At 35.9% G+C, this 25,199-nt stretch overlaps 1 protein-coding gene across 3 annotated transcripts; it reads left to right on the top strand.

The window, feature by feature from the left end:
- The first annotated feature begins 11,303 nt into the window (after nt 1-11,303).
- Nucleotides 11,304-24,329, top strand: LOC103697132 (exosome complex component RRP45A-like). Of its 3 annotated transcripts, none has more exons than XM_039122778.3 (10): nt 11,304-11,716; nt 12,107-12,316; nt 12,500-12,595; nt 12,690-12,804; nt 13,069-13,149; nt 13,274-13,462; nt 20,372-20,619; nt 20,755-20,813; nt 22,388-22,636; nt 24,087-24,329. In XM_039122778.3, exons 1-9 carry the CDS (start codon nt 11,580-11,582, stop codon nt 22,597-22,599), a joined length of 1,347 nt encoding a protein of 448 aa, XP_038978706.2. In that variant the 5' UTR covers nt 11,304-11,579; the 3' UTR covers nt 22,600-22,636; nt 24,087-24,329. The 3 variants fall into 3 exon arrangements, with proteins under 3 accessions (XP_038978706.2, XP_008777152.3, XP_038978705.2); XM_008778930.6 differs by having other exon boundaries at nt 23,368-24,329; XM_039122777.3 differs by lacking the exon at nt 24,087-24,329 and adding an exon at nt 23,885-24,085.
- Nucleotides 24,330-25,199: the final 870 nt, after the last annotated feature.

Raw genomic sequence — 25,199 nt, 5'->3', positions numbered from 1 at the left:
GATGATTCTTCACCACATTTTTCCAATATTAGTTAGGCTCTTGCAGCTAGAATCTGTATTTAATTACTTATTTTTAATCTTGGTAGAATCCAACTAAACCAGTTTTTTTTGTCTGCACATGATTCCTTTTCAACTTGCACTCATCTTGGGGGATAAAATTCTCTATACACATCTTATACTTTTATCTATTGCTTCTTAGGAAGATAGGCTTTTGACATGATGTTCTAATTATCTTACACCTCATGAAACATTTTTAGATCCCTCCAATCCATCCCTTTGCTGAACTGAGTGGGAAAGAAAAAAAATTCAGTGAAGACCTGAAGCTCTACATTGGTGAAATTGCTAATGAACTCTAAATGAGTTATCTATGCTTCTCCTTCTTGCTTTCCACATCTATTTTCTGTACTATCATCTCTTCTGGAAATTTAGATGTTTGATGCTGAAACCAAACAAAAATGAAAACAAGAAAATAACTTTGATGTGAAGGATTACAATGAGCATGAAATACTGATCTTGTAAACCAAGATAATCCTCAATAAACTCTTTAATGGTCCGATCTGAGTTCCCCGGGACATCGGTAAGTTCGACTCTATCACCCATTTGGAAAAGCATTATACCATAAACAGTCCATGCTGCAGGATCAGCCAATAAAACTGTTTCCACCAAACAGGTATCATCTGCAATAACAAAGTCAATTTAGTATTTTTTTTCATCTATTTATGCATATGTTTTACGAAAAAAATATAAGTATTTGAAAGGCTTTTAGATAGCTATGTATTGCCCTCACGAGTGGATATAATAGTTGGTAATGACCCTCGTTAGCGGGTATAATAGTTGGTAATGGCTCTCGCCAGCGGCTATAATAGTTGGTAATGACCCTTGCTAGTGGGTATAATAGCTGGTAATGGCCCCGCAAGCTGGTATAATAGCTGGCAGACCGTGACATATAGTCGATACGGCCCTATCACGAGGATAAAGTAGTCGTAGCATGAATATCTATGAGCAGTGTTTTGATCCATGATAGGATTACATTACATGAAGAATGATTTACGACTTTATTTGTAATATAAACTTGGTACTATGTTTATGAAAGATGAATGATTTGTTCATGCATGATTTGCTTTATGATCTATTTTTAATATACTGTAATATGAAATGTGTATTTTGGAATATCTATTATTTTTCTTAAATGATGCATTGACATGAAAAATTTATGTTTGATCCAGTAAGGTAGTTAAAGGTTTACTTACTAAGCTGTGTCGCTCATATATCTTTATTTTTTTTTTAAGCAAATAGGATCGGTAGAGATAAAGGTTGGTCCGAGCTTGGAGTTCACACTAGCAAACTTGTCGATTTTGTAGAAGAATTTTATTATTGACTACAAATTGTAGCTAATGATCTTCTGAATATTGAGGGTGATGGGTTTGGTATTGATGTTGGATTTAGACGCTCTGAACCAATTTTGATTTTATTTAATGGATAATAAAATTAAATATTTAATTATTATATTTTGTTATGATGGAATTTGAAAGCTTAAAGTAACATTGGCTTTATGTTATCATGGATTGTACCCTTCGGTAGTAAGGCCATCCGAATCTAGGGGGCGACAAATCATTCTCTGGATCTGAGCCGTGGCAATATGAGACCAATACCCTAACACAATCTCTGATGTCAATAGTAATTGCCTCTAACCTTGTAATACTATTCAAGGTTTATATATTTTTGGCTAATTAAATTGGATTTGCTCAGTTGAGACGAAGCCAAAACATACCCTGGTTCTGGATTCCAGTCAATTTCTGGGCAACCACATAAATACTGGTCTAGTTTCAGCCATTCTGGATGATGCTATAAACAATTGCCTTCAAGTACCATTTTGGGATAATTTCCTAATTTCTTTAATATATTTGTACAATCACAGGTCTGACTATCATAGTAGCCTTTATGAGGTAATCTTTCAAATAACCGAAATATTCTCAATTTTATTCACAATATCTCTAACTAGAGAGAGTTCCATGGCCACCAAGAAAGAGTAGTAAACAATGAAAACTTCCCCATCAAAGACTGGATTGAATGCAAATATGCAACAACTCCATCATCGGCTCATGGGAATTCAGACTTCAGACAATATCAGCTATGTTGGCCTAACTAAATGTCGCAACGAGCATCGGATAATGACAGTCTGACTACTTTAATTCTCAATTGATCATAAAGTTATCCAATTAATATGACTTATTTCTTTCAGAGTTCATCTCATAAACTAACTAAAATAAACGGAAAACTTTTTGTAAAATGAAATAGAGACCACCCTTTTCCCTCCATTTGCTTTTACTCCCTCCTAATTAGAAATCCACACAAATTACATTAGAATAAATTCTAACATTGGAATGCTATATTATAAAAACATTAGAATAAATTCTAAGATTTTTTGGATGAAAAGCTTTCTAAAAATTCAAATTTGCATGAATACTATCTTAAAGTTATATTTATTTCTGTACTCTCATAAAATACTATTTTTACACAAATGTCCCTAATATAACGGTTCTTCTAACAACGTTAATAAAACCATAGTTATTTAAATTTTAAAAAAAACAAAATTTTAAAATTATTTTTTTTTGTTCTCCTTTGCGATCGCTTTATAAATGTTTCTTTTTGCACATCTACTCATTAAGGATATTTTAGTCATTTTAATTTGAAATCGTTAATTTTTTAATGACATTGATGGTGTGGGTACATCTACAAAAACAAAAATAAAAAAAAGAATAGAATAGCAAAACAAGTATTTTATGAAGATATACATATAAATATCAATTTTGAAAAGATATTTATACAAAATTCCATATTTAGAAGAATATTTATGTAAAAAAATTCTAAATTTCATTGTATACGTACGTTATAAAACAGATAATAGGAGGAGGTCTCTAAGAAGATAGTTCATGAATTACAATGTTTGCTATAACGTTTTAAGGATTGTTAGTGTAGACATTGGATGAGGTGCTTGGGAATTCAAATATCAAAGATCAATCATTACCAGTATTGCTTCACTTCTTCAAAAAGAAAAGAATGGATCAGATTCGCTTCTTTTTTAAGCATGTTGGTTCAGAAATTCACAGTGCTCATCATCAGAGACAAAAAGAAAATCAAAAATGAAGCTCGATCGTACTAAGGATTTCATGGATGACGGCTGTTGCCAAAAAAATCAACCTTGAGAGGTTGTCGCAGTCTTTAGCCATTGGCGATTCTCTTAATTCTTCTGCACAAATTATTCCCACTATGGAAGCAGAACCAATCACGTCTTCAGCTGCAGTAAAGTTTTTGGATGCAATGAAATCAGCCGACTGCTTGAGAACTGTTATGGTAGTATTCTCGTAAAGATGCGAGCAAGTCTCCATGGATTCCTTCGTGGTTGGATCCGAGACATTCTTCAAGAACTCCATTATTTTGGACTCAATGCTTGTGGCATTGGCTATGGATAGTTTCAGAGAAATGGCTGCAAGTCCGAGGACATCAGCAGCTTCGCTTTTAGGATCGGCCTCAAGAGCTTGGACGCAGAAGTTGTAGTCGACGGAGCCACCAGAGATTTTACTACAAACGTCTTTTATTGTGGGCGAGACACAGAACGAGGTTTGGACGAAGAGAAACAAAATGAGGACATTGAAAAGCATAGAGGGCCTCATTAGTCCTTTCCTTCTTACAATTTATTTTTCTCTGTTGAATAAGCTCCTATGAAGATGCATTGATACACCGAAGGTCTTCTATTTATAAAGTATGGGATGAACTGACCTAAAATTTGCTGACCAAAGTTGTTTTATTTAAGAAATAAATATTTTATATTTGTAAACTTCTGTAAGGCATGTATCAAAAAGTTTCTTGCCGAGTTTATAAATTCGAGATAGGAAATGAACGATTACTGAGCAAATATGATCAGCCTGCGTTGATCTTCTATTCCATATTATCATCTTTGAATAAATCGTATTGCAATGTATCAGTATCGGATCATCAATTGTTCTAATTATATTAGCAAATCATTTATAATGGCTGAGTAATTGATTTAATTAAAATCACTTTGCCAACTAATTTCCAAATATGTTGCAAATATTCTTGATGCTAAAATTGATTGTTGTAATTATTAAAAAGGAAAGCTTCCAAATTTATTCAAAATTAAATTAATCGAGTATATTTAATAATATATCAGTGGTTAACGCCACCAAATCTACTCACCAGCTACATATGCTCATCCCATTGAGATTTACTCCTATTCTAAAAGAAACAAATTATGGCATATATAACCTTATATGGTGAAGGAAATAAATAATGGTATACAAGGAAACAAATTATCGTATATAACTTCTAAGGCTGCAAATAGGTTGGATTGATCCGTGATCCGACCCGATCCGACCCACTTAGATCCTATCCAACCCATTTAGGAGGACCCATGGGGCCGGGTCGGGTTCTAAAATTGGACTTGTTTTATTTTTTGAATTAGGTCTAGGTTTAGTGAATTCGTACCTGATCCGACCCATTTAAATTTTGAATGATTTTGGGTTTCCAATTCTATGACCCGCTCCGATCCAACTCTAATCTGTAAAATTATTTAGGCTCGCAGGGCATAGAGGTTGCAAACCAAACAATTGAAGTTATTTGGGCCCGACACATTCTCCAACAATGGGAGGCCCTCGAAGGAGCTAAATAGAGGGACAGAACTCATCCTCCGGCAGGGGAATCCGATCTGCAAGATTGAATCTTGGGGTGAGATTTCAAAGGAGACTAGCTTGGAGTGCAGAATGAATTGGATTTAGCTAACGGTATCTCATGATTTGGGGTCTGGGATTTAGAGCCAAAGGAGGGAGGAATATTGGGACAGGTTGCAGGAAAGAGGAGGATGGGAGATGGGTTTAAATCAAGAAAAGCAACAATGAGAGTGAGAGCATAAGAGATTCTTCCATATCTACCGACACGGCTAAAATCACACAAGGAGATAAAGACAAGATTCGTAAGAAATTTAAAAGAGGATCCAAGCCGATGAAGTGTGGGTCATCGATTGTCCATCACCCACCGTGCCGTCAGTCTCGACGCTCGCTGCAAGCAAGCCAAGGTAAGAGGCCGTCGAGCTCATGAACCTACGCACGTCGCCGATTCCCCAACCTTCTCTCCGAGCACCTGAGGAAATCCAAGTGCTTTTGACACATGCTACATGTTTGACAAAATGGCTAAACGAAGAAGGTATCTATGATTTTAGTTTCGATGGACATAGATGTGTTTGAGCTGATGAGAGAATGTAGGCTGTTATCCAATGCCCCGAGAGAGCCGAGGCTATCAAAGGATCCATGTATAAAGACTAGAGTATTGACCAATGAGGTCATGTGGGCCTTTTGAAATTAATTATGGACCGTTGCCATGAGGAAAAAAGCACAAGTTGTTTATGTGGATCATATTGGTTTTGGGACTGACGAGTATTTATTTAATTGATAAGCCGGACCTGAACAAACAGATCCGACTCGGACCCAAATTGGACTCGATTTTTTTTGGATTGGGAGTGGATTATACATAGACTCGACCCAACCCGAATGACCCATTAGATCAAAAATTGTGGCCATAGACCCGACCCAACCCAACCCAATCTTCTATGGGGTTGGGTCTAGGTCCAAATTAGGACCCAAACAAAGAATCGGGTTGGGTCGAGTCCTCTCAAGACCTGGTCCAACCAGACCCATATGCACCCCTAATAACTCCTTGTGATTAGGAAAACAAATAATGACATACAAGAAAATAAATCATGGCATATAATCAAATAAATTAAATAATGATATAAAAGAAAACAAATCTTAGCCTATAAGAAAATAGATCCATGATGTTGTTTAGTTGACCAATCTCCATACTTATAGTGAATCTTTGTGAAGGAAACAAATTATGACATACATCTGAATGATCACATACAAGAAAATAAATCATGGTATTTCTATTTCTATAAGAAAATTGACTTTCAGTAGTAGTAGCCCTGCCACTAAAAGTTTCAAAGCCGCCACTATATGTATTTAATGGCAGCTAGTAATGACCGCCACACCAGTCAATAAAAGTCGCATCACTAAAACAACTAGTGACCCAAAATATGGCTGCCACTAAAAAGAGCTCTTTAATGGCGACTAGATCCTAGTCACTAAAACATTAAGGTTTCGTGGCAGCCTATAGTGGGTGCCACAAAAGAACTTTTCAGTGGCGGCTATGATGCGGTCACAGAGGATACTTTTTAGTAGGTGCCACTAAAAGTAACTTTTTTAGTGGCGGCTAAGTATTGTTGCTAAAGTATAATGTTTTAATGGTGGCCACATATCGGTCACTAAAAGATTATATTTTATGTGACAGTCGCTAGCAGCAGCCACTAATAATTTCTTTAGTGGCAGCCTCCTAGAGCCATTGAAAGAGCTACATATTGTGACAATCAGTGATGGCCACCACTGATATATTCTTAGTGGCGGTTGCATGTGGTCATTAAAAATGGTACATTCTATGATAAAGTGGCTGCTATTAAAAGTATCCTTAAGTGGCAAGAGTCACAAAATTATATTATAATGCACCTAAATTAATAAGAATTTAGTTCAATATCCAAAAGCCTTCAAATCTAACTCAAGCAAAGGCAATAGAGATTTCATTCCCACTCCAACAATGTTCCAATAGGACAAAAATAAATAACTCAAAAATATTCATAAAATATTCATAGTAAAATATCCATAAAATATTCATAGTAAAATATCCATATAGCCTACAATGATTGTTTCAAATTTCAAACATTTCACTTCAAGTTCAAGACATCTCATACAGCACACAACATTCAAATATACTTGTTTCAACTTCGTGTCTTCCAACATTTGAATGCACTCTCAATGATCTTGTCCCTCACCTAAGTATTTTTCTGATTCAAAAGTAAATTGGATAACAAAAATATTGCCATATAACTAGAAATAAAAGATAAAAGATGATATACATGACACACTATACAAAAAAGAATAGAAAAAATAAAATATGTTTTTTACAATGTTTTAATGATGTAAGTAATACTTTGTATCTTATTGTTTTCAACACATATACAAGTTCAATCAGCTATATATGAAAAAAAAATCAAGAAAGATAGAACTTACCATATTAAAAGTCCCATGACACATCATGCTACTCCTTATCTCCTCCATAAAAACAATGAACTTCAATCTATCATCTTCATTTTTCTTCCTTTCCTCTTCGTTCATCTTCTTTAACTGTCTTATTTCATCTTTCATTTTCTCATTATGCTTGTTTGTTTCTTTCATTTCACTAATGAGTTCTGCATGAGTTGGAGCTTTTCCAAATATAGAAGTGGGTATTGGTCCTAATCTGTATCCACGCACACGTCCATGCCTCTCATGCCCTATGACTTATGAAAAAATCTTATCTTCTACAATTGAGCTATAAGATTGTTCTCCAATTTAGGTTGACAAATTCTCAAAACGCTCCTAATTACATGCATATATGTGTTTATATAACCAATAAAAGAAATAAACAGCAATTACATCATTGTATTGAAAATTTGGTATGCCGCGTATAGAAAAAGTTCAATATGAATATAACTTAAGAATTTGACTATTCACCATTATATCTTGTGCCATTGTATCGACCACAGTCCCATCCTTTCATTTATGTGTCAAGCAAAATATCTCCCATTGAGTACACTTGCGTCCCTTCTTCGTAATCTACATACATGATCCATAATTTGTCACTATTTATTTGATATACTAAATAATTTTACATATGCCAACAAAGAAGGAAAAGAGAAAGAGATAGAAAGAAAAGGAGAATGAAATTAAACACATTCACTTATATTATTATAAATTTATACCTCCTTAGCTCTTATATGTGCATAACTCTTTGTGCCTGTAGTGTGACCCAAATTTTATTTTGATCGATTGTGCTTATTTCTATCAATATTTCATCTATATAAGAAACCAAGAAATTTACCATCATTATCAATACATATATTATTCTTTCAATATAATATTGATATACCTAAAATTCTGGCGTGCCCACCCACTAGACAAATTCTACGTACCCATTGATCTCGTATGATATATAGCGGACAATGCTCAATCCTCTCCTCGTCCGTGGTATATTTATCATAAAAGTCTGTCTTCAACTTATGCTTGTAGTTTGAAAATGTTCTCCCTATTTTCTGCATAATTTCGTATGTTGAGTTTCCACGAATTCAAATATATCCTAAAAAATTTAACTAGAAAACGAAAACATAAATCATAATAATCCATCTAAGAAAACAAATGATATCGGAATATCAAGGTTACGTAATATTTATTCACATTACCAATGCATGTTTATACATTTTTTCTCTCAACTCTTGTAGAATTTCCTTCCACCAATTATAAGTAATTGGCGCATCTCCACAATTTCTAACAATCTTCGCAAGATGATTGATGAAATTATTTGCATTTATATCTATTGCTTGCCCAAAATCATTGAATTCCAGAGGCAATTTTTTCACCGTGTCTTCCCCTAGTTCTTTTTTCCCCACTAGATGAACCTATTAAAAACCAAAGCAAATTATGTAAAAAAGAAGTACATGACATATATACTAAATGAGGGCACAACTCAACTCTTACAACATCTATAGTAATTCACACATCATTCAAAAGCTATATATAAGAAAGAATTATATTGGCATTAGACATCCACATCAATACAAAGTGTTGAAAACAACCTCCTTTTTTGAAAAGTAAATGATTTTAAATCTTACCAGCATTGCTAAGTTGAGTAGATAGTTAATATGATTCTAAGGGTTGTAATCAAGTAGGCTGTGCGGAAGCATTTTGGCTGTTGCTTGAACCTATAGCCATAGATAAATAAAATCCTACAATAATATTTTTTTACATATCAATAACAATTATAACAAATAAAAAAAAAGATAGAATCATACATATGTTTAAAATAAGACATCAAATCTATCCAGAATTAAATTTATTGAGTATATTTAATAGCATATCACTAGTTAACGCCACCAAATGTACTTCACCAACCACATATGCTGATCCCATTGAGATTTACCCCTATTCTAAAGTAAATTAATCATAATGACAAAAACAGATCGTATCAGATAATGGCATGTAAAGAAACGAATCATGGCATATATTTTAAGGAAACGAAAACAAATCCTTATCACATTGTATAGCAGTTCAATCTTTGTTATTATAGCCTAATAATTATGCCTATAATTATGTTACTTGTTCTCAATATTGTTGTGAAAAACCATGCAAAACCATCCTCCTCACCACTGAGGTGGTAGCTCAGTGGATTTGGACCTTTACTTCCACATGTACGGTCCGAGTTCGAAATGCGCGGGCGTCAATTAAATGCGGGAACCGAATGCCCTCGCTCAGACACGGAGGGTGGGAGGAGTTATTGGTCCGCTAATAGCTTTGGTGATGCCGGATGTGACGTACTCACACGAAGGTTCGGATCGAGGCCCAGAGGAATAATCGAGCCAGACCACGGATGGGGAGGGTATGAGTAAAAATGGCCGGCGTGCCTAACACACAGTCAGTTCTGCCCGCATCGAACATTCTCTTGGCGGGGCAGAAGCCAAGTGGAGGATGCTATGCGGGGTGGGCTTGTCCCCTCCTTCCCTCATTCCCTTTTTGCCTAACCTTCCCTTTTTGCCTAACCTTCCCTTTTTGCCTAAGCAAAAAAAAAAAAAAAAAAAAAAACCAACCAACCTCCTCAGTAGCGAGCCATTATAAGCATCTTATCTTTTTTTCATATAAACCACCATAATTGCCATACTAAAAATGAGGGCCTCCTCTCTCCTTCTTCCAAAGCTCCACCCTAGCTGCCATTACTCCTCTCCAACTAGTATGCAGTAGTCTTGGGGACCAGTATGTTGCTTTTGACTACTGCATCAACACTCTTAAGGCCGATCTTAGTAGCGGCTCCGTTGATGTCTACACAAAATTTAAAATAAATGACTTATGCGAGATACTTATTAGATTATTTTCTATAAAGCTGATTCTACAAAAACTAGCAGGTTAAGATTTATGAAAAACATATTTTTTCCTCTCTTATAAAATCTATATTATAAAAATTCAACTATTATAAACATAATTATTTAAAAATATACAAACAACTGAACAAAATAATCATACTGTATTATAGATAAAAAGATATACTAAAAGATTCCATGTATCAAAATTATTGACCAAAACATCATTGATTACGTTAGTTAAAAGTTACCACAAAATGTATTAGAAGAGTATAAAGGTTGGACAACCAAGACTGTATTTAGCATTGTTGCTACTTTTCTTTTTAAGAAATCGAAAAATAGAATTTTTGTTTCCATTTTTTTTTTTTTACGTTTTTGACAATAGAAACATGTTTGGTAGTCATAACTTTTTCTCTCTTTTTTTTCAACAATAGAACTAAGAAAATATATTTAGTAAACGAAGGAAGAAATACTCAAGAATATGCTCGGCCTTGGCGAAGCTGTCAACCATTGCATAGAGATGGTGAAGGAAGTCGCAAACTAGGGCATGAGAAGCAGCGAAGGATGTGGATGATGAAGGCCTCGGTGGTGGTGTCGAAGAGGAGTTATATTGAGGATAAGGAGGCTGACAATGGCGGATGAGAGTGTGAGAAGTAAGGAGGTTGGTGGTGAGGACATGCACGGCGTTAAAGAGGATGGCATTGAAGGAGTAGAAGACATAGTAGTGATGGGATGAGTGGTCATCGGGATATCGGAAGAAGTTGGTAAGGAAAACATATAGATAGGGACTTCGGATTAGGGGGTGGTGGTGTTGGGATGCATATGAGAAATCTAAAAAAGTCACTTTTTTTTAAAAAAAATGGGAGTAAAAGTTTTTTATTTTTATTTTTTAAATAATAAAAACTACTTTAAAGAAGAAAAATAGAAACATAATAACTATTTTTTTTGCATCGGATTCTATGCTTCTAGTTAAAAAAAAGAAATAGAAAAGGCAGTACTAAAACTTTTCTTTGGTTGAATGTCCCATGGGATGGCGTTTCTATTAACCTCCTTATTTCTCAAATAAGCTTAAATAAGCTTATTATTATTAAATTTTAATAATAAAATATCAATCTAATCTAGATGAAAAAATAAGAGATGAATCCAATCTAATCTAGATAAAAAAATAAGAGATGAATCCATAACAATACGACTAAGAGATTTGGGTTGACTTGGGTTTGAGCCGAGTTTACCTGATCCCGCCCAATTCCAGCCCTTGCAACTCCAAAAGAGAGACCGATGGTTGCCCTAAGCTGCCCCAAAATGCCCTGATCTCTCTCATTCTCTCGTCTTTCCTTTCCCTCCGGTTCTCTTATGGGATCACTCCGTTCCACGCTTCGCCTACTCCCTCTATTACTCTCTTGTTAGGGTTTTCCTCTCCCGTCTCGTTTCCTTTAGGATTCGATACACTCAAACCCAAACCCTACTCCTTTTTGCTCGCCCGTCTCCACATTTTCTCGGACTACTACACGCACACCGGTAGATACTAGTGTGCGAAACTATCAGCTTCTGTCGTGAAGAGATTAAGGAAATGGAGCAGCGATTAGCGAATACTTGGCGGATGACCGTCAACGAGAAGAAGTTCATAGAGACTGCTCTCCTTTCCGATCTCAGAGTCGACGGCCGCCGGCCTTTTGATTACCGTAAACTCACCATCAAGTTCGGCAGGCACGTATTGTTTTTCCCCTTTTTGTTTGATATTTCCTTCTAGGGCATTTTGTGCATCTTCTTCTCTTTATCGTTATATTATCGTTATTGTTGTTGTTATTACTATCGTTATTGTTGTTGTTGTTGGGATTTCACTTTGCTAGGGTAGCAGTTCAGTAATTGAGTGCTTTTCAAGCCATTTATGCGAGTGAGTGTAGATCCGTATTATCTTCACCGGATCATACTCGGTCTTGATTGATTTTGATATGTCTGGATGCATCTTGCGTGGGGAAGAAGACTGATTTAGTTTTGGATATTCTTATGGACATTCTTGAATAAAATGTGGAAAGCAAAGTAAATATTTGAGAACTGCGGAATGCTATGGTTGTGATGAATTTGCTCTATCTGCAGAGAGGATGGCTCATCAGAGGTGCAGCTTGGTGAGACACATGTCATGGGCTATGTGACTTCTCAACTGGTGCAACCTTATCGAGATAGGCCAAATGAAGGAACACTTGCCATATTTACCGAATTTTCTCCCATGGCTGATCCTTCATTTGAGGCAGGGCGTCCAGGGGAATCTGCAGTAGAACTAGGGCGTGTTATAGATCGTGGTCTGAGGTGGGTTTTTTATTCATATTTTGTTATGTCCGATATTGCGTTACCATCAAGCATTTCCATGTATTGAAATTCTTTGAACTAATAGGCATGCCGCCAGGGCATGAAAATTGTTGATGTCATTTACCATGCTGCTTAGGATCAGCCTAGGCGCATCTAAAAGAAAAAAATTAAATCGCATCACAGGGAAAGCAGAGCCGTGGATATGGAATCCTTATGTGTTGTTGCAGGGAAATCTGTATGGGCCATCCGTGTGGACCTTCACATTCTCGATAATGGAGGGTATGCCAGAGTATTTTAGTGAAAGGTCAATTATTTTCTTTTTTAAACTGATATATGCTGGACAATGCTTAATGTTCTGTTTCAAATGATTCAGCAATCTCATTGATGCTGCTAATATTGCTGCTTTGGCTGCTCTCTTGACATTTCAAAGGCCTGAATGTACACTAGGAGGAGAAAATGGTCAGGAAGTTATTGTTCATGATCCTGAGGTTGGTCGTCACTTCCATTTTTTTGTCCAACTAACTGTTGGTAAATGCATTAAATGAGATGAGTTTATAACCTGCTCACTTATCACTATGTAGAATTGGTCAATACTAGTATATCATCAACAAAAGGCTCTTCATACATCCATGCATATTATTTGTTACCACACACTCATGTTATTTAATGGTTGATCATCAAATCATATATTAGTTTTCGTATTTTGGTAATTCTTTTCCCCTCTTTCCATCTTATTCTCATGTTATGTACAGGTTAGGGAACCACTCCCTTTGATAGTCCATCATCTCCCCGTGGCAGTAACTTTTGCAATCTTTGATGAAGGTAACATCATGGTATGTTGACATTGTCTTTAATGTTTTTTAGCCATCACCACTAAGTTATTTGCCTGCATAGTTAATTCAGTTTCTTCTGTTTTTGTTTTCCCTGCTGGTTGATCTGAAATGTAATTTTTTGTAGGTGATAGATCCAACTTACAAGGAAGAGGCTGTTATGAGAGGAAGGATGACTGCTACATTGAACTCAAACGGCGATGTTTGTGCTGTTCAAAAGGCTGGAGGAGAGGGTGTCATGTCAAGTGTAATCATGCAGTGTTTGCGGATAGCCTCTGTTAAAGCTGCTGACATCACAAGCAAAATTAAGGATGCAGTGAGTCTGATAGCATCAATTTTGCTGTGCCAACTCATCTATCTATCTATCTATCTATCTATCTATCTATCTATCTATCTATATATATATATATATTTGTGCATGTGTGCATATGTGTAGTTTTGTTGTGTGTGTGTCTATCTGTCCTGACTGTCCATCTATCTATCTATCTATTGCGTATATGTTTGCACGTGCACATGTCTATTGTACTCAATTGTATGAGTTCTTTCCATATCATTGAAATAAAAGTAATAGTGTTTAGCAGTATAGGATATGTTCAACAAAGAGGAAAAAGAATAGTAGTAAAGGATACACAGGTCCAGAGCTATTAGTTTCCTGATTTTTGGCCAATCATTTATTGTGAGACTTTTTCCTTTAACTCTTCAAAGTGAATTCTCAAGGAATAACGCAAGAGTCTTGTTTTCTTTGACCCATATATGTTTCTTTCCACATGATTGCATATTATTACTCTGATTTCTTATTCAAACAAATAAACATTATCACTCATAAACACTCTCTAGCAGTCATCTTTTTGTAACTTGTATTTAGAGCTAAGCCTATATGTAATTTACATATCTGGCTTGTAAAAAAAGCAAATTAGAACATATTGCTTTGCTTTTGAATATTCAGAAAATAAAATTCACTTAAAAGATCTTATTTAGTATGCATGCGAGCGTTATGATATCTGGATATCATGGTTATAGATAACCCATGTTGGCATACCTGGTATAGTTAGAGCCATCAAGCTTCCAATATTACTGCTTAGAAGATTTCCTTTAAAAACAAAACTCGTCAGCCTGATAACCATACCTCTCTTTGCCATTGTTAAATTTTTGAATGGCACTGATAATGTTGACTTCACATGACTCATTTAGTGACCTCAATCAGGCGACACAATCAGATGAATGCAATGATTACCAAAAGATGTGCATGTAAATTGGATCAACATATGCCACATTTGTTAAGGAAACTCTCTATCTGTTTGTTTCTAATGCATGGCGAGGAAGTTGAGACCAAATGGAACATCAATCAAGCATACAAGCTGCAGGAAAAACATGAATTGGTTTGATTTATAATCCTGATCAGGAAGATCTTTTGAGCAAGGTAAATGTACTGCTGATCTGAAGAGCTAAACTACTTATAATTATGTAAACATCCCACAAGATTGCACAATATAATCCAGAAATGGACTAAAGAGACATAGCATGAAATTAAAAAACATGCTGTCTGAAAAAAAATTTGGCAGGCAGGAGGATGTTGGTAGACCAAATTAGTTGTTCCTTTCTCTTTTCTCTCTTCTTATTGTTGGAAAAATGGAAAGAGATAGAGAGATAAGTATTACTTTTTTAAGTGATTGTAAATAAACTGTAACTTTCGTAATGACATCAAAATGTTCTATTCTTTAAAATTTTTGAAATATACAAAAAAGGCCCTCACATCTATGGCCTGTTTTAAGCTCGTATCACTAAGTGTCCATTGTGTATGGTTATGTCATGCAACTGATGATAGAGTCTGCGCATGATTGTGGAGGATAACAGCCTACATTCAATGAAAGGTAATTGTGGTATGCGGAATAGAATTGTAGTTGATTTATTTATGAAGATGGGGATTCATCAAATTTGATGGTCTAAACGAAACTCAAAGAAATCATTATAATTTCCTTAGCTCTATCTTTGATGCAAATATATGCACATTCTCAGCATCCTCTTTTAGAAATTGAGGCCTTGTCAGTTCGTCTTTAACTACTGATTGTAAACTAAGTTTACATGCTAGTTATGGTCTATGTTACCTGGACCCTTCAATTGGGCCTAAAGTACCTACATCCGACATTTGAACATGAACATTGCTATGTGTAATAACCCTAAAATTTTTTTATATAAAAAGGGATAAAATTGGAAGGAATCAAAAGATAATGGCATAGTTGTAGATACGTTGAAGTGGTAAGGGTAAAATTGGAAGGAATCAAAAGTTAATGGCATAACGGTAGATATGTTGAAGTGTTAGGGACAAAATAAAAATTTAATAATATTAAACAAAGGGTGAATAGTGCTTGATGTGACTTAATTGGAGAGTTTGAGTTGGTCTCAGACGGAATGAAACCGAGAGACAGAGAGGGGGAGTCTTAGGCGTGAAACAGAGAGGAAAGAAAGAAAGAAAGAAAAAGAGAAGAAGAAAGAAGAAGAGGAAGGGGATTCGAGGAGGAAAGGGATCCTGGTTGCACTTCCAGCTGAAGGGAAAAGTGTAGATCTCCTTCTTCTCTACGCAAGGACCTCGATTTTCAAAAAGAAAAAGGTAAATATCCATCTCTATCTAGTCTTTTGATGATATTAGGTTATACAAAGGGTGGATGTAGTCTAGAGGGGTTGGATAAGGGTTGTAGAGGTGGTTAAAAGAGGAAGAATCAGATTTCGACAAATTTTTCCGGCATTACGGAAAAACTGTGTCGAAGTCCCAACTTCGGTGAATTATTTAGGGGGTCAAACGGCCTCCGATGATGATGCATGTTATCTCTTTGGAATCCTCTATGAGTGTAGAATGTTAGGTAAAAATTTCATCAAATTTGGAGTCCTGAAAGTGGATCAAAACCGGGATGAAGTAACCCACTGTCAGTCCGGGTTACTGTTTATCCGGGTGGAAAATAAGGGATTTCATGCTATAATAGAGTATTAAGCCTAAATCAAGCTAAAAGGGACCTTGTACTCATGCAAGGGAGTCCCTAATATACATAAATGGTGAGTTAATTAATTAAAAAGAAAAAGAAGAAAGAAAAGAAAAGATTTAGGGAACGGGGGAGTTGAATCAATTTAAGTTCCCTATGTTATAATTGGCACGTAAATTATGACCCTTGATACAAGACTAAATGTATTATAAATGCATGTCACAGTTGGGCAAGAAGCTAGGGAACAAGGAGAAGAAGTTTTCCACTGCCTACTGTAGATTTTTGGAGGTGTATCGAGGCCGTGCCAGATTGACAGGTGAGTGGGAGTCATGTACTTTGCACCATGAGCATTCTCAATTCATTTTCATGAATGTCGCCAAGTGTGAATTGATTTCACTTGAGCATATTGATTGATATTGTAGTAGATTCCTCTATAATCTTGATTCTCCATGCTTGATTATTCTGTACATGCATTTGAGGGAACATTGAGAGGAATTACGAGGGGTTGATGAGTAATCAAATTGATTCCGAATTATGAAATGATTTCTTTTGTAAATTGATTTCATTTCCTCTATTTCAAAGATTTGTAGAGCCCTTTTCAGTGGTATATTGAGTTGTATTGCACTCCCATAATTCCTCACTCCCAAGCCTGATGTTAGTTTATGATTGGGTCGGAGTCGAGTGAGTGGTAGTCTTGATTATGCTCCTTTTTAGTAGAGTATTGGGAGGGTGCATTATGGCATTTATGCATGGCTTGGCAGTATCTGCAGGACACCTATAGTCGATGGGGGTTGAACATCGGTCTTTGTGCATATAGTAGCCTTCTGGGTGGGCGGAGCCCAGTCCCTTCCTAGGGGGGACACGGCCCTAGGCGTAGGATCGGCCGGTCCTACGACTTATATTCTGCTTGCCGCCGGGCATAGTAAGACCCCGCGAGGTGCAGTACGGCTTTCCGCGGATGTAGAATTCCCGCGAGGTGCCATTTAGTATATAGATGTGAGATGGATTTCTGTTCTGGATACTGGCCAGCATTTACATGATCAGTATGGTATCTTATCCTGCATATGCATGTGACAGTGGGGAGTTGTTGCTGGTTCGCCTGGGGCGTAAAACTCACCTTCCGATAGCTGTCTAGCATTTACATTATCGATATGGTGTCTTATCCTGCATATGCATGTGACAGTGGGGAGTTGTTGCTGGTTCGCTTGGGGCGTAAAACCCACCTCCCGACAGCTGTCTAGTGATGATTTACATATTGGTGTGGTGTCATATTCGATATATGCATATGGCAGTAGGGAGTTGTTGCTGGTTCGCCTGGGGCATAAAACCCACCTCCCGATAGCTGTCTTGTTGATGATTCAGCCTATTGACACCTGATTTATATGATTCAGTACTATGACCTGTTGAGCATATTCATGAGTAGCATATATGTTTACTTGATTATTCCATATATGCTTCAGATGAGTTGATATTGATTGTGGTGGTATTGATGACTTACTCCATATTCTCTATGTTGAGATCATGTTCATCTTGTTATTGATCTTGAGATTTCACCTCGAGCCATGATTATATCTGGTCTCATGTGCATAGTACTCGCTACTCCACTCACTGAGTATTTATATACTCACTCTCCAGTTTGGTGTTTTTGATTGCAGGGCAGGTATTGTATAGAGAAGAGCATGGTTAGAGATTGCCTGCTAGCTGTGCCGCTCCATAGTATAGTATAGTATAATGTAGATAAAGGTTTATACATTTTGGTGTATTATAAACCTTCTATTGTATATAGTGCATAGTTACAGTCATAGATCCTGTTGTGGATATGGGTTTGACCATGGATGGAATGGGAACCAGATTTTTATACAGATGCGTTATATGCCTGAGATGATGTATTGATATATATTGTCCAGGTTCATTATGTGACAGATTATGTGATTGCTGCTCTGACAGGTAGTGTTGTATGTATTGAAATAATCCTGACAGGTCACTATAGGAAAAGTGATCATTTTGTGCATGCATCATGCCAAATTTTTCAAGATTTATTGATGATTGATAGGTAGTAGGGTTCTACGCGGTGGCTGGTGGCCTTATGCCTACCCGCACCCTAGGACCGTCGCGGCGGCCCGCCGGGAACGGGGCGGGGGTCGTGACACTATGACACTTGGAAATGACTCCTCAGGAAAAAGTTCATAGATATTGATGGGATTCGACACTTAGGCCCTGTTTGGGGGAGCTTTTGGAGGGCCAAAAAGCACTTTCTGGCCCTTGAAAAGTACTTTTACATAAAAAATGGTGTTTGGTAAAATTTTCGAAAAGCTGTTTCAGCTTTTGCGGGAAGCTGAAAACAGTTTTTGGGGAGAAGCTCCAATTTGGAGCTTTTCGAAAATGCTGTTTTCAGTTTTGTTGGAAAGCTATTTTTTGGACCAAAATACCCCTATTTAAATCTCACTTTTTTTTTCCAAAATCCTCACCCTGCCTCTTCCTCTCTCAACCATCCTCTCCCTCTCTATCTTCTTCTTCCTCTCAATGCCGCCACCTCTGTTCCTTCTTCCTCTTCCTTTTTTTTTTTTGTTTTGGGAGCTCATGGCTGCCCACGGTGGCAGCCACCATGCCGGCCACCACCCATGGCCAGTGACCCCTTTATATTTCAATAAAATAAAATAATAAATAAATAAATAACTAAATAAAATAAAAAAAAAATAATGAGTGAGTGGCAAATAATCTGATATAAATAAATAAATAAATAAATAAATAAAAATATTGGTATTATTTAACCAATTCTATCACCTAGCTAGAAAATTTGTTAGAGAGATAAATGGTCATTAGAAGGATGAAAAATTAATTTACACTAATAATTATAATATTTTATATATTTATTATTGTATTATACTATAAATATAATATTATATTACATTATATCATAATACATTGATATGTTATGTTAAATAATTTACTATTATATTAAATTACTATTCTATAATACATAATGTTATAGTACTATATTATAATAATATTATATTACATTACATTAATATTATATTATATCATATATTTATGTATTAATCCATATTATATTTTAATAAGCTTTGTTGTATAATACTGTTAATGTCCTTTATAGTCATTTTGTCACACAAAAGTACTTTCTTAGTTTGTTTACAAAACATATGTTAAAGTGCCACAACACTTTAGAAATGTAGTTACCAAACAGCAAACTTTTTATGAACGCTCTGCTTCAGGCAGCTCTACTTCCAATAGCTCTACTTTCAAAAGCTCTATTAGTAACAGCTCCTCCAAACAGGGCCTTAGACGTCCACTTGCATCCAACACATGAACCTGAGTCCATGTAACATAGGTTAATGGTTGTGAAAGTGTTAGGATGGTGTCATGCTCGAGCAGGAGGCCATATATTTTGCTCATATTTGTTCACCTGGAAATTGTATGGATTGCATTAAGTTGCATGAATCCATTAATTTTGGTTGGTTTGGTTTGGTTTAGTTATATCAGTAATCATATTTTCTACCTTCTCATCCCCAGAAAGCTGGTCCTTTTTTTTTTCTTTCAATACTCTAGTCATTCTAGTTCAGTTTGACCTGAGTCTGATAACCAGCAAAGAAATCGAACAACCTGATTTAGATTTGATCCAAATATAAATTACATAATGGGATTGGGTTTATTTCAAGTTTTCTTTGATTTGGTTCAGATTGTAATCCATTTGTGGCTGGTATCCTGGTGCATGGACCTATCTATGGATTCCATTCTTTCTGTAGCCCTTGATCTCCTACTTCCATCTAAACATTGGATAATTACACTTTATCAGTGACTCAGATGTTTTAGCTTCATGTATACATGATAAAAAATAGCAGGAAAGTAGATAAGCAAGCTTAAACACATGTACAGTGGCCACATTGGCTAAGTTATTGCAGAATATGTTGGCATGCTTCTGAAGGAATGCACATCCTGGTCAATGTTAATGGTGAAAATTCACAAAGATACACTGAATTTTTCATTTTCTTATATATAGAGTATTGTTGATAGCTTTGCAGAAGTTGTTTGGGGGATTTCCCTAAATATTTCAGACAAACCAAAAACATAGTTAATCACTGGAAACATCATAACCCGCTTTGGAGTAAGACTTTACAGAATAACACTGTCGTAATAAATTACTAGTGGATGCAAACAAACTATTAGTCACTTGTGTCTAGATTGAACGTGTTTTCTTGTGTTTCTAAATAAATTACTTCGAACTTGTTCAGGTAGATGCATACAACACTGAAAGAGCATTGCGAAAAGTAAAGCGTCATCCACCATCAGTTGCACTTGAAGTCAGTGTACCAGACGTTATAATGAAGGAGAACCAAGTTGATGAGTTAAGTAGACATAGAGCGCATAATATAAAAGATGAGCCAGAGAGAAGCTGTAGTAATGATGGTACTAGCATTGGAGTGGAAATTAGTACTTCTAGAGGGAAAAATAATGCATTCATTGGTGGCCCTTCAAGCTGGTAACTTGCTGAATAGCTGCACATCATTTGTGTTGCATAGTATTTTTACTTTTACAAAATTTGATTTTAAACAGTAACTTAGTTATCCAGGGCGAATTATTTTTTGACATAATTGTTATCTCTTTATACCTGCAGGGATCCGTACTCAAAGGGTATTTCATCATGTTTTATTAGAAGTTCTCAAGATTTACCTGGTAATCACTTCAATTATTTTAGGCACCCGCTCAACTTTTTCATTCGAGAAAAACTAATATGTGCAATATCATGTTAAAGTAAGTTTTGCTACTAACTAGGTACTAATGTCCAAATCTGATGTCTAATTTAGATTTCTGAACTTAAAATATTGCATTTAATTTGGAAGAGAAGTTCTAGTTTATACTCTTTGGTTGGATATGGAATAAAACTTGATTTGGTTCTTGGTTATTGTTCAAATCAGATTTAATCAGTCCTATCTTTTGCCATAGATTTTTGGATATCTTAGTATCCCAGAATTGATTCATAAATGTTATTAGTTGTTTTTTATTATCAAATTAAGCAGTTCTGCCTAATTGAAGTTTTTAGTGGGTCGTAGTTTAGAAGGCACTACCAGCTAGCCTTGCAGAGAACCCTTCCAGAGTTTAATGTCTCTTTGCATATGTTACAGGATGCAGACTTTAGAGATTTAGTCAATTTAGTTCATACAATGGGCAATTTCATCAAAGTAATCCAAGGATCATTCCAAAATAGTATCGACAAGTTTTGACATTTATCACTGAAGTTTGTTTTAGTTTGAGCAATAAAAAAACTCTTTTGAGGATGCCTAAATTTTGTTCCTATTTCACATGTCTGAAATTTGTACTGCGCTGTTCTATTTTCATAATTTGTATTGAACAAGTATGTGTTGGATCTCAAACAACTACCTGGTATCCCAAGTCAACATTATTCATGTTATGGTGAGGGCTTTTGGAATCGAGCAAAATCAGAGTTTATATTCTTAATTATGGTAAGCTATGGGCTTTTGCGTTGTTAAACAGAAAATATTGGTGATCATTTGGAAAGGGAAATAAAGTAAGATTTCTTGGTTTAATATCTTTTTAGCTTTGTTTTGTTTGAGTGAATACGTGGGTGATGTGTCAAATTCTTTTGGTGATGTACAACTCTGCAGAGCATGGAAAACCTATTCAAGATAAACATGTCCTTAAAGAATTTAACAGATATTGTATTGGTTTTAGTCTTTTGACTGTCTTCATCTCCCTACACATCAGCTAGAATAAGAGCTTTCATGGCAGTCTCCCAACCTGCCCAAAGTTGCCTTGAACAGGGATTTGGCTTCAATTAATGGAGAGTTGACATCAAGTTATGTGTCACTCATGTCACAGTCTAAACTTTTGAACTCATCTTGACTTGGAAATCATACACTATATAGGTGGAGATAAGCTGGTTGGTTAAGATATACATCAGTTCACATATTGGACCCGCACACTACAATTGAAAGCTAAGATTATTTCTGACCAACCCAAAGCTAATTCAATGGAATCTAATAGTTGCTCATGGAAGAAGGTTGCTTTTAAAGCTTTTCTGAAAGCCAATCAAATAAGTCCTTGGTGTCAGCAAATGCAGATAAAGCATTTTCATTCATGATGGGGGCTGAGGGGTGGCAGCGTAAATAGGGTTCCTCTTTTATTTGTCGTTCAATCTATATTTAAAGATGCACTTTTCATACTAAGTGATCAGATCATTATTGAAGTTCTGCAATAGTATCTAAGAGTTCACATTTTGGAAAATGCAGGGCCTTTATACTTGGCTAAGGAACAAGAGGAAGCAAAAATCAGTCAAAATTCAATTGAATCCGATCCCGAGGCAACAAATACTTTGAGTTCTGGCCCTGTTGGAGCCTCTGTTGCGAGCCAGCAAGCTAACTCTCCAAAGAGTCTGAAAGATGCTGTGAAACCCAAAAATAGGAAGAAAAATAAAGCATCCTCGACTAGTGACATGAGCTAGATTTATCAAAAGTCGCCATGAAGCATAACACTGTCAGGTAGCTGCATTTACTTCTTACATTGTAATTCAGAATCTGTTGTTGATTCCTCTTTTCTTAAATTGAATAGCCTTTCAATTGCCTTTTTCTTTTTGTGGCAAAAACTTTAAAGCAAAAACTTTCAAAAGTTGTTACTAGTATACTTTTTGGATTTAATAACTTATTAATTGCAAGTTTCAAGATTGGACCTTTGGATTTATGCTGAACTTTGTAGAACCCCATCCTGTTACTTCCATTTGCTTGCCGCGAACATATGCATTCAGTAACAATGGAGATGGGGTTTCCAAAATGAGATAAAATAATATGCTCATACTTTGACCTGCTTATATTCTTCTTCTAGTATGCATTGGTCCGGTATGTGGTGTTGTCAAAATCAGATGAATTTGGTATTAGGCTTTGTTAGTTGGAGAGCATATATCACTTGATAATATTGTTATAATTTTTGTTAGTTGGAATTCATTTCATTGTCCTCATCTTGATGTGAGCTCAAGTCTCCCTTCTAGGATATTTTTATATACTGGAAAATTTGTTGTTTGATACATATTGAGGGCCATTCTCCTCAAATGTTTTCTGACTCTCATCCTCTTCTATCTTTAGATTCTGTACTCGAAGTTCGTGTAGATCTAGATTCATGCTTTAATTTCCAGTGTGTGAGTTTTATATATTTAGTGTTTCTGCTGTGTCGATATGATTCAAAATTATTGTTTCTTTCCTGGGTAATAATTTAGCAGGATTTATACTACTCTGAGACACTACTGCTTACCTGGCATTGTGGTGATTATGCAAGTCAACATATTGGAAGCATCTCATCATTGAAAGTGCCTGCATTCTGAACTTATGGACTTGTACCCCTCTTGGTAGAGGTTTCCATCCCTAGCTTGCAGACACATTTCAGGGGTTTGGAACCTGAGCTTAGACTGCTTGGTGACCAAACAGCCCAATCAGCTCTGATGAATTATCAGCACTATGGTTGCAGACTCATTTGTAGGAGTGGGGCCAAAAATGAATTATCAGCACTATGGTTGCAGACACATTTGTAGGAATGGGGCCAAAAATGAGATGGCTCTCAGAACTATCCTTGACTGCTGTCTACAGGAAAATTTTTGGCATCATGACAGTTTTAATTTATCCTTAAAAGAAACTAAGTTTGAAATCAAAAATTTGTTGCTGAGTGCTAGATTTACTTGGTAACTTTGGATGAAATTGGGCTCCCAATGGCCTCTTCGATGCTGATTGTGTATATTTTAGGGCGCAGTCATGATTGGATCTTTAGAAGATTTTGAACATGCTCGGGCCAGAACTGTGCGATTGCATTCCTTAAAGAGTTTGTCAAAGAAACAGTTGCCATGAAAATTTAGCATGTACCTCTTCATATTTGTTTAATCAGAATGCTTAATATTAAAATGCCTGCTGTGATGAATTTAACTTCCTTTTCTCTTTCATGTAAAAGATGCAAGACAAAAAGTTCGGTGTACCCTCTTTGTGAGACTCTGAGACGGATGATAGTTGCATACTGGAGAAGCCTTATTTTACAGAAATTCAGAAATTATTGGGGCAGAGTGTAGTCAAGGTTAGGGTGTCAAAATTGTTGTTTTAACGTGTCAAAATTGCTGTTTTAACATTTTGCGATGATTACGAAAGTAATCATCGGATAACTGGATATCTAATTGACATGTGGTAGAGGTTTTGCTCACTTCAGTCAAGAGCCAAACTCTGTGTTTTACTTGCTTGCAGATGTCGCCTATCAAGAGTTGCTTCTTTCTTACTCTTTCAAAATTTTCTTCATGTCAGTTAAAGCATATTTTCACGCTTTTTCAGTCATCATCCATGGGGTGCCTACTAATAAATTTCCATGTAACTCTTCATGAACGTAAACATTGCTCACTTATTGAAGACATGATGGTTTCTTTTTTCAATGTCCTCATTCTCCATTAGAATGTGTAGCATCAATTATGATGGATGACTGTAAATTTAGTCATAGGAACATGGAGGGATGGACATGCATGATATTTTTACTCGGGAGTGGCTCAGCAATGATGAAAAATGTCCCCAGCTTCTAAACATGCATGTAATTTTTATTTGAAACCTTTCATCTCTCATTTAGATGCTAACAAGTGCTCCTGCATGGCTTCACGTCAAGTAACATCTTAAGATGTCTCCATGCATGGTTGGATGAAGTATGCATTAGTGCCATGATTTGCAAATACCCCTCAATGCCTTGAATGATTATATACTGCAGCATTGTTTACAAGTCAATGCGCACTTAAGAAATAATTAATATTTTTTACTTGGTACAAGCTGACCAGACAACAAATTTTTATAAAAGTTCAAATTTTGAAAAGGACCATCTTATTCAGAGAAATAAGGAAAACAGAAATAATGATCACTTTTTTTGTGTTATACCTGGCTATTATGGCACCAAGTAATATGCCATGATTGTTATTATCCTTTTGTCATTCTTTGTGGCTGAGTGAAAGTGTCTGGCAATGTTATGATAGCCATTATAAAGTTATAATAGCCATTTAGTATTACGACAGCCATAGCTTTAAACCTCCCATGAAGA

The sequence above is a fragment of the Phoenix dactylifera genome, chromosome 10, assembly GCF_051530095.1.
Source record: "Phoenix dactylifera cultivar Ajwa chromosome 10, Ajwa_hap1_PhDact_Kaust_v1.1, whole genome shotgun sequence".
NCBI lineage: Eukaryota > Viridiplantae > Streptophyta > Magnoliopsida > Arecales > Arecaceae > Phoenix > Phoenix dactylifera.
Note: the sequence above shows the minus strand (reverse complement) of the source record. Positions and strands in the feature narration are given on the sequence as shown.

What these genes read in the sequence shown, in the direction of transcription:
- LOC103697132 (XM_039122778.3), top strand. Translation starts at nt 11,580, where the DNA reads ATGGAGCAGCGATTAGCGAATACTTGGCGGATGACCGTCAACGAGAAG. An exon ending in TTATTGTTCATGATCCTGAG is followed by an intron (nt 12,805 to 13,068) that starts GTTGGTCGTCAC and finishes TGTTATGTACAG; the next exon opens with GTTAGGGAACCACTCCCTTT. An exon ending in ATTGGTGGCCCTTCAAGCTG is followed by an intron (nt 20,620 to 20,754) that starts GTAACTTGCTGA and finishes TTATACCTGCAG; the next exon opens with GGATCCGTACTCAAAGGGTA.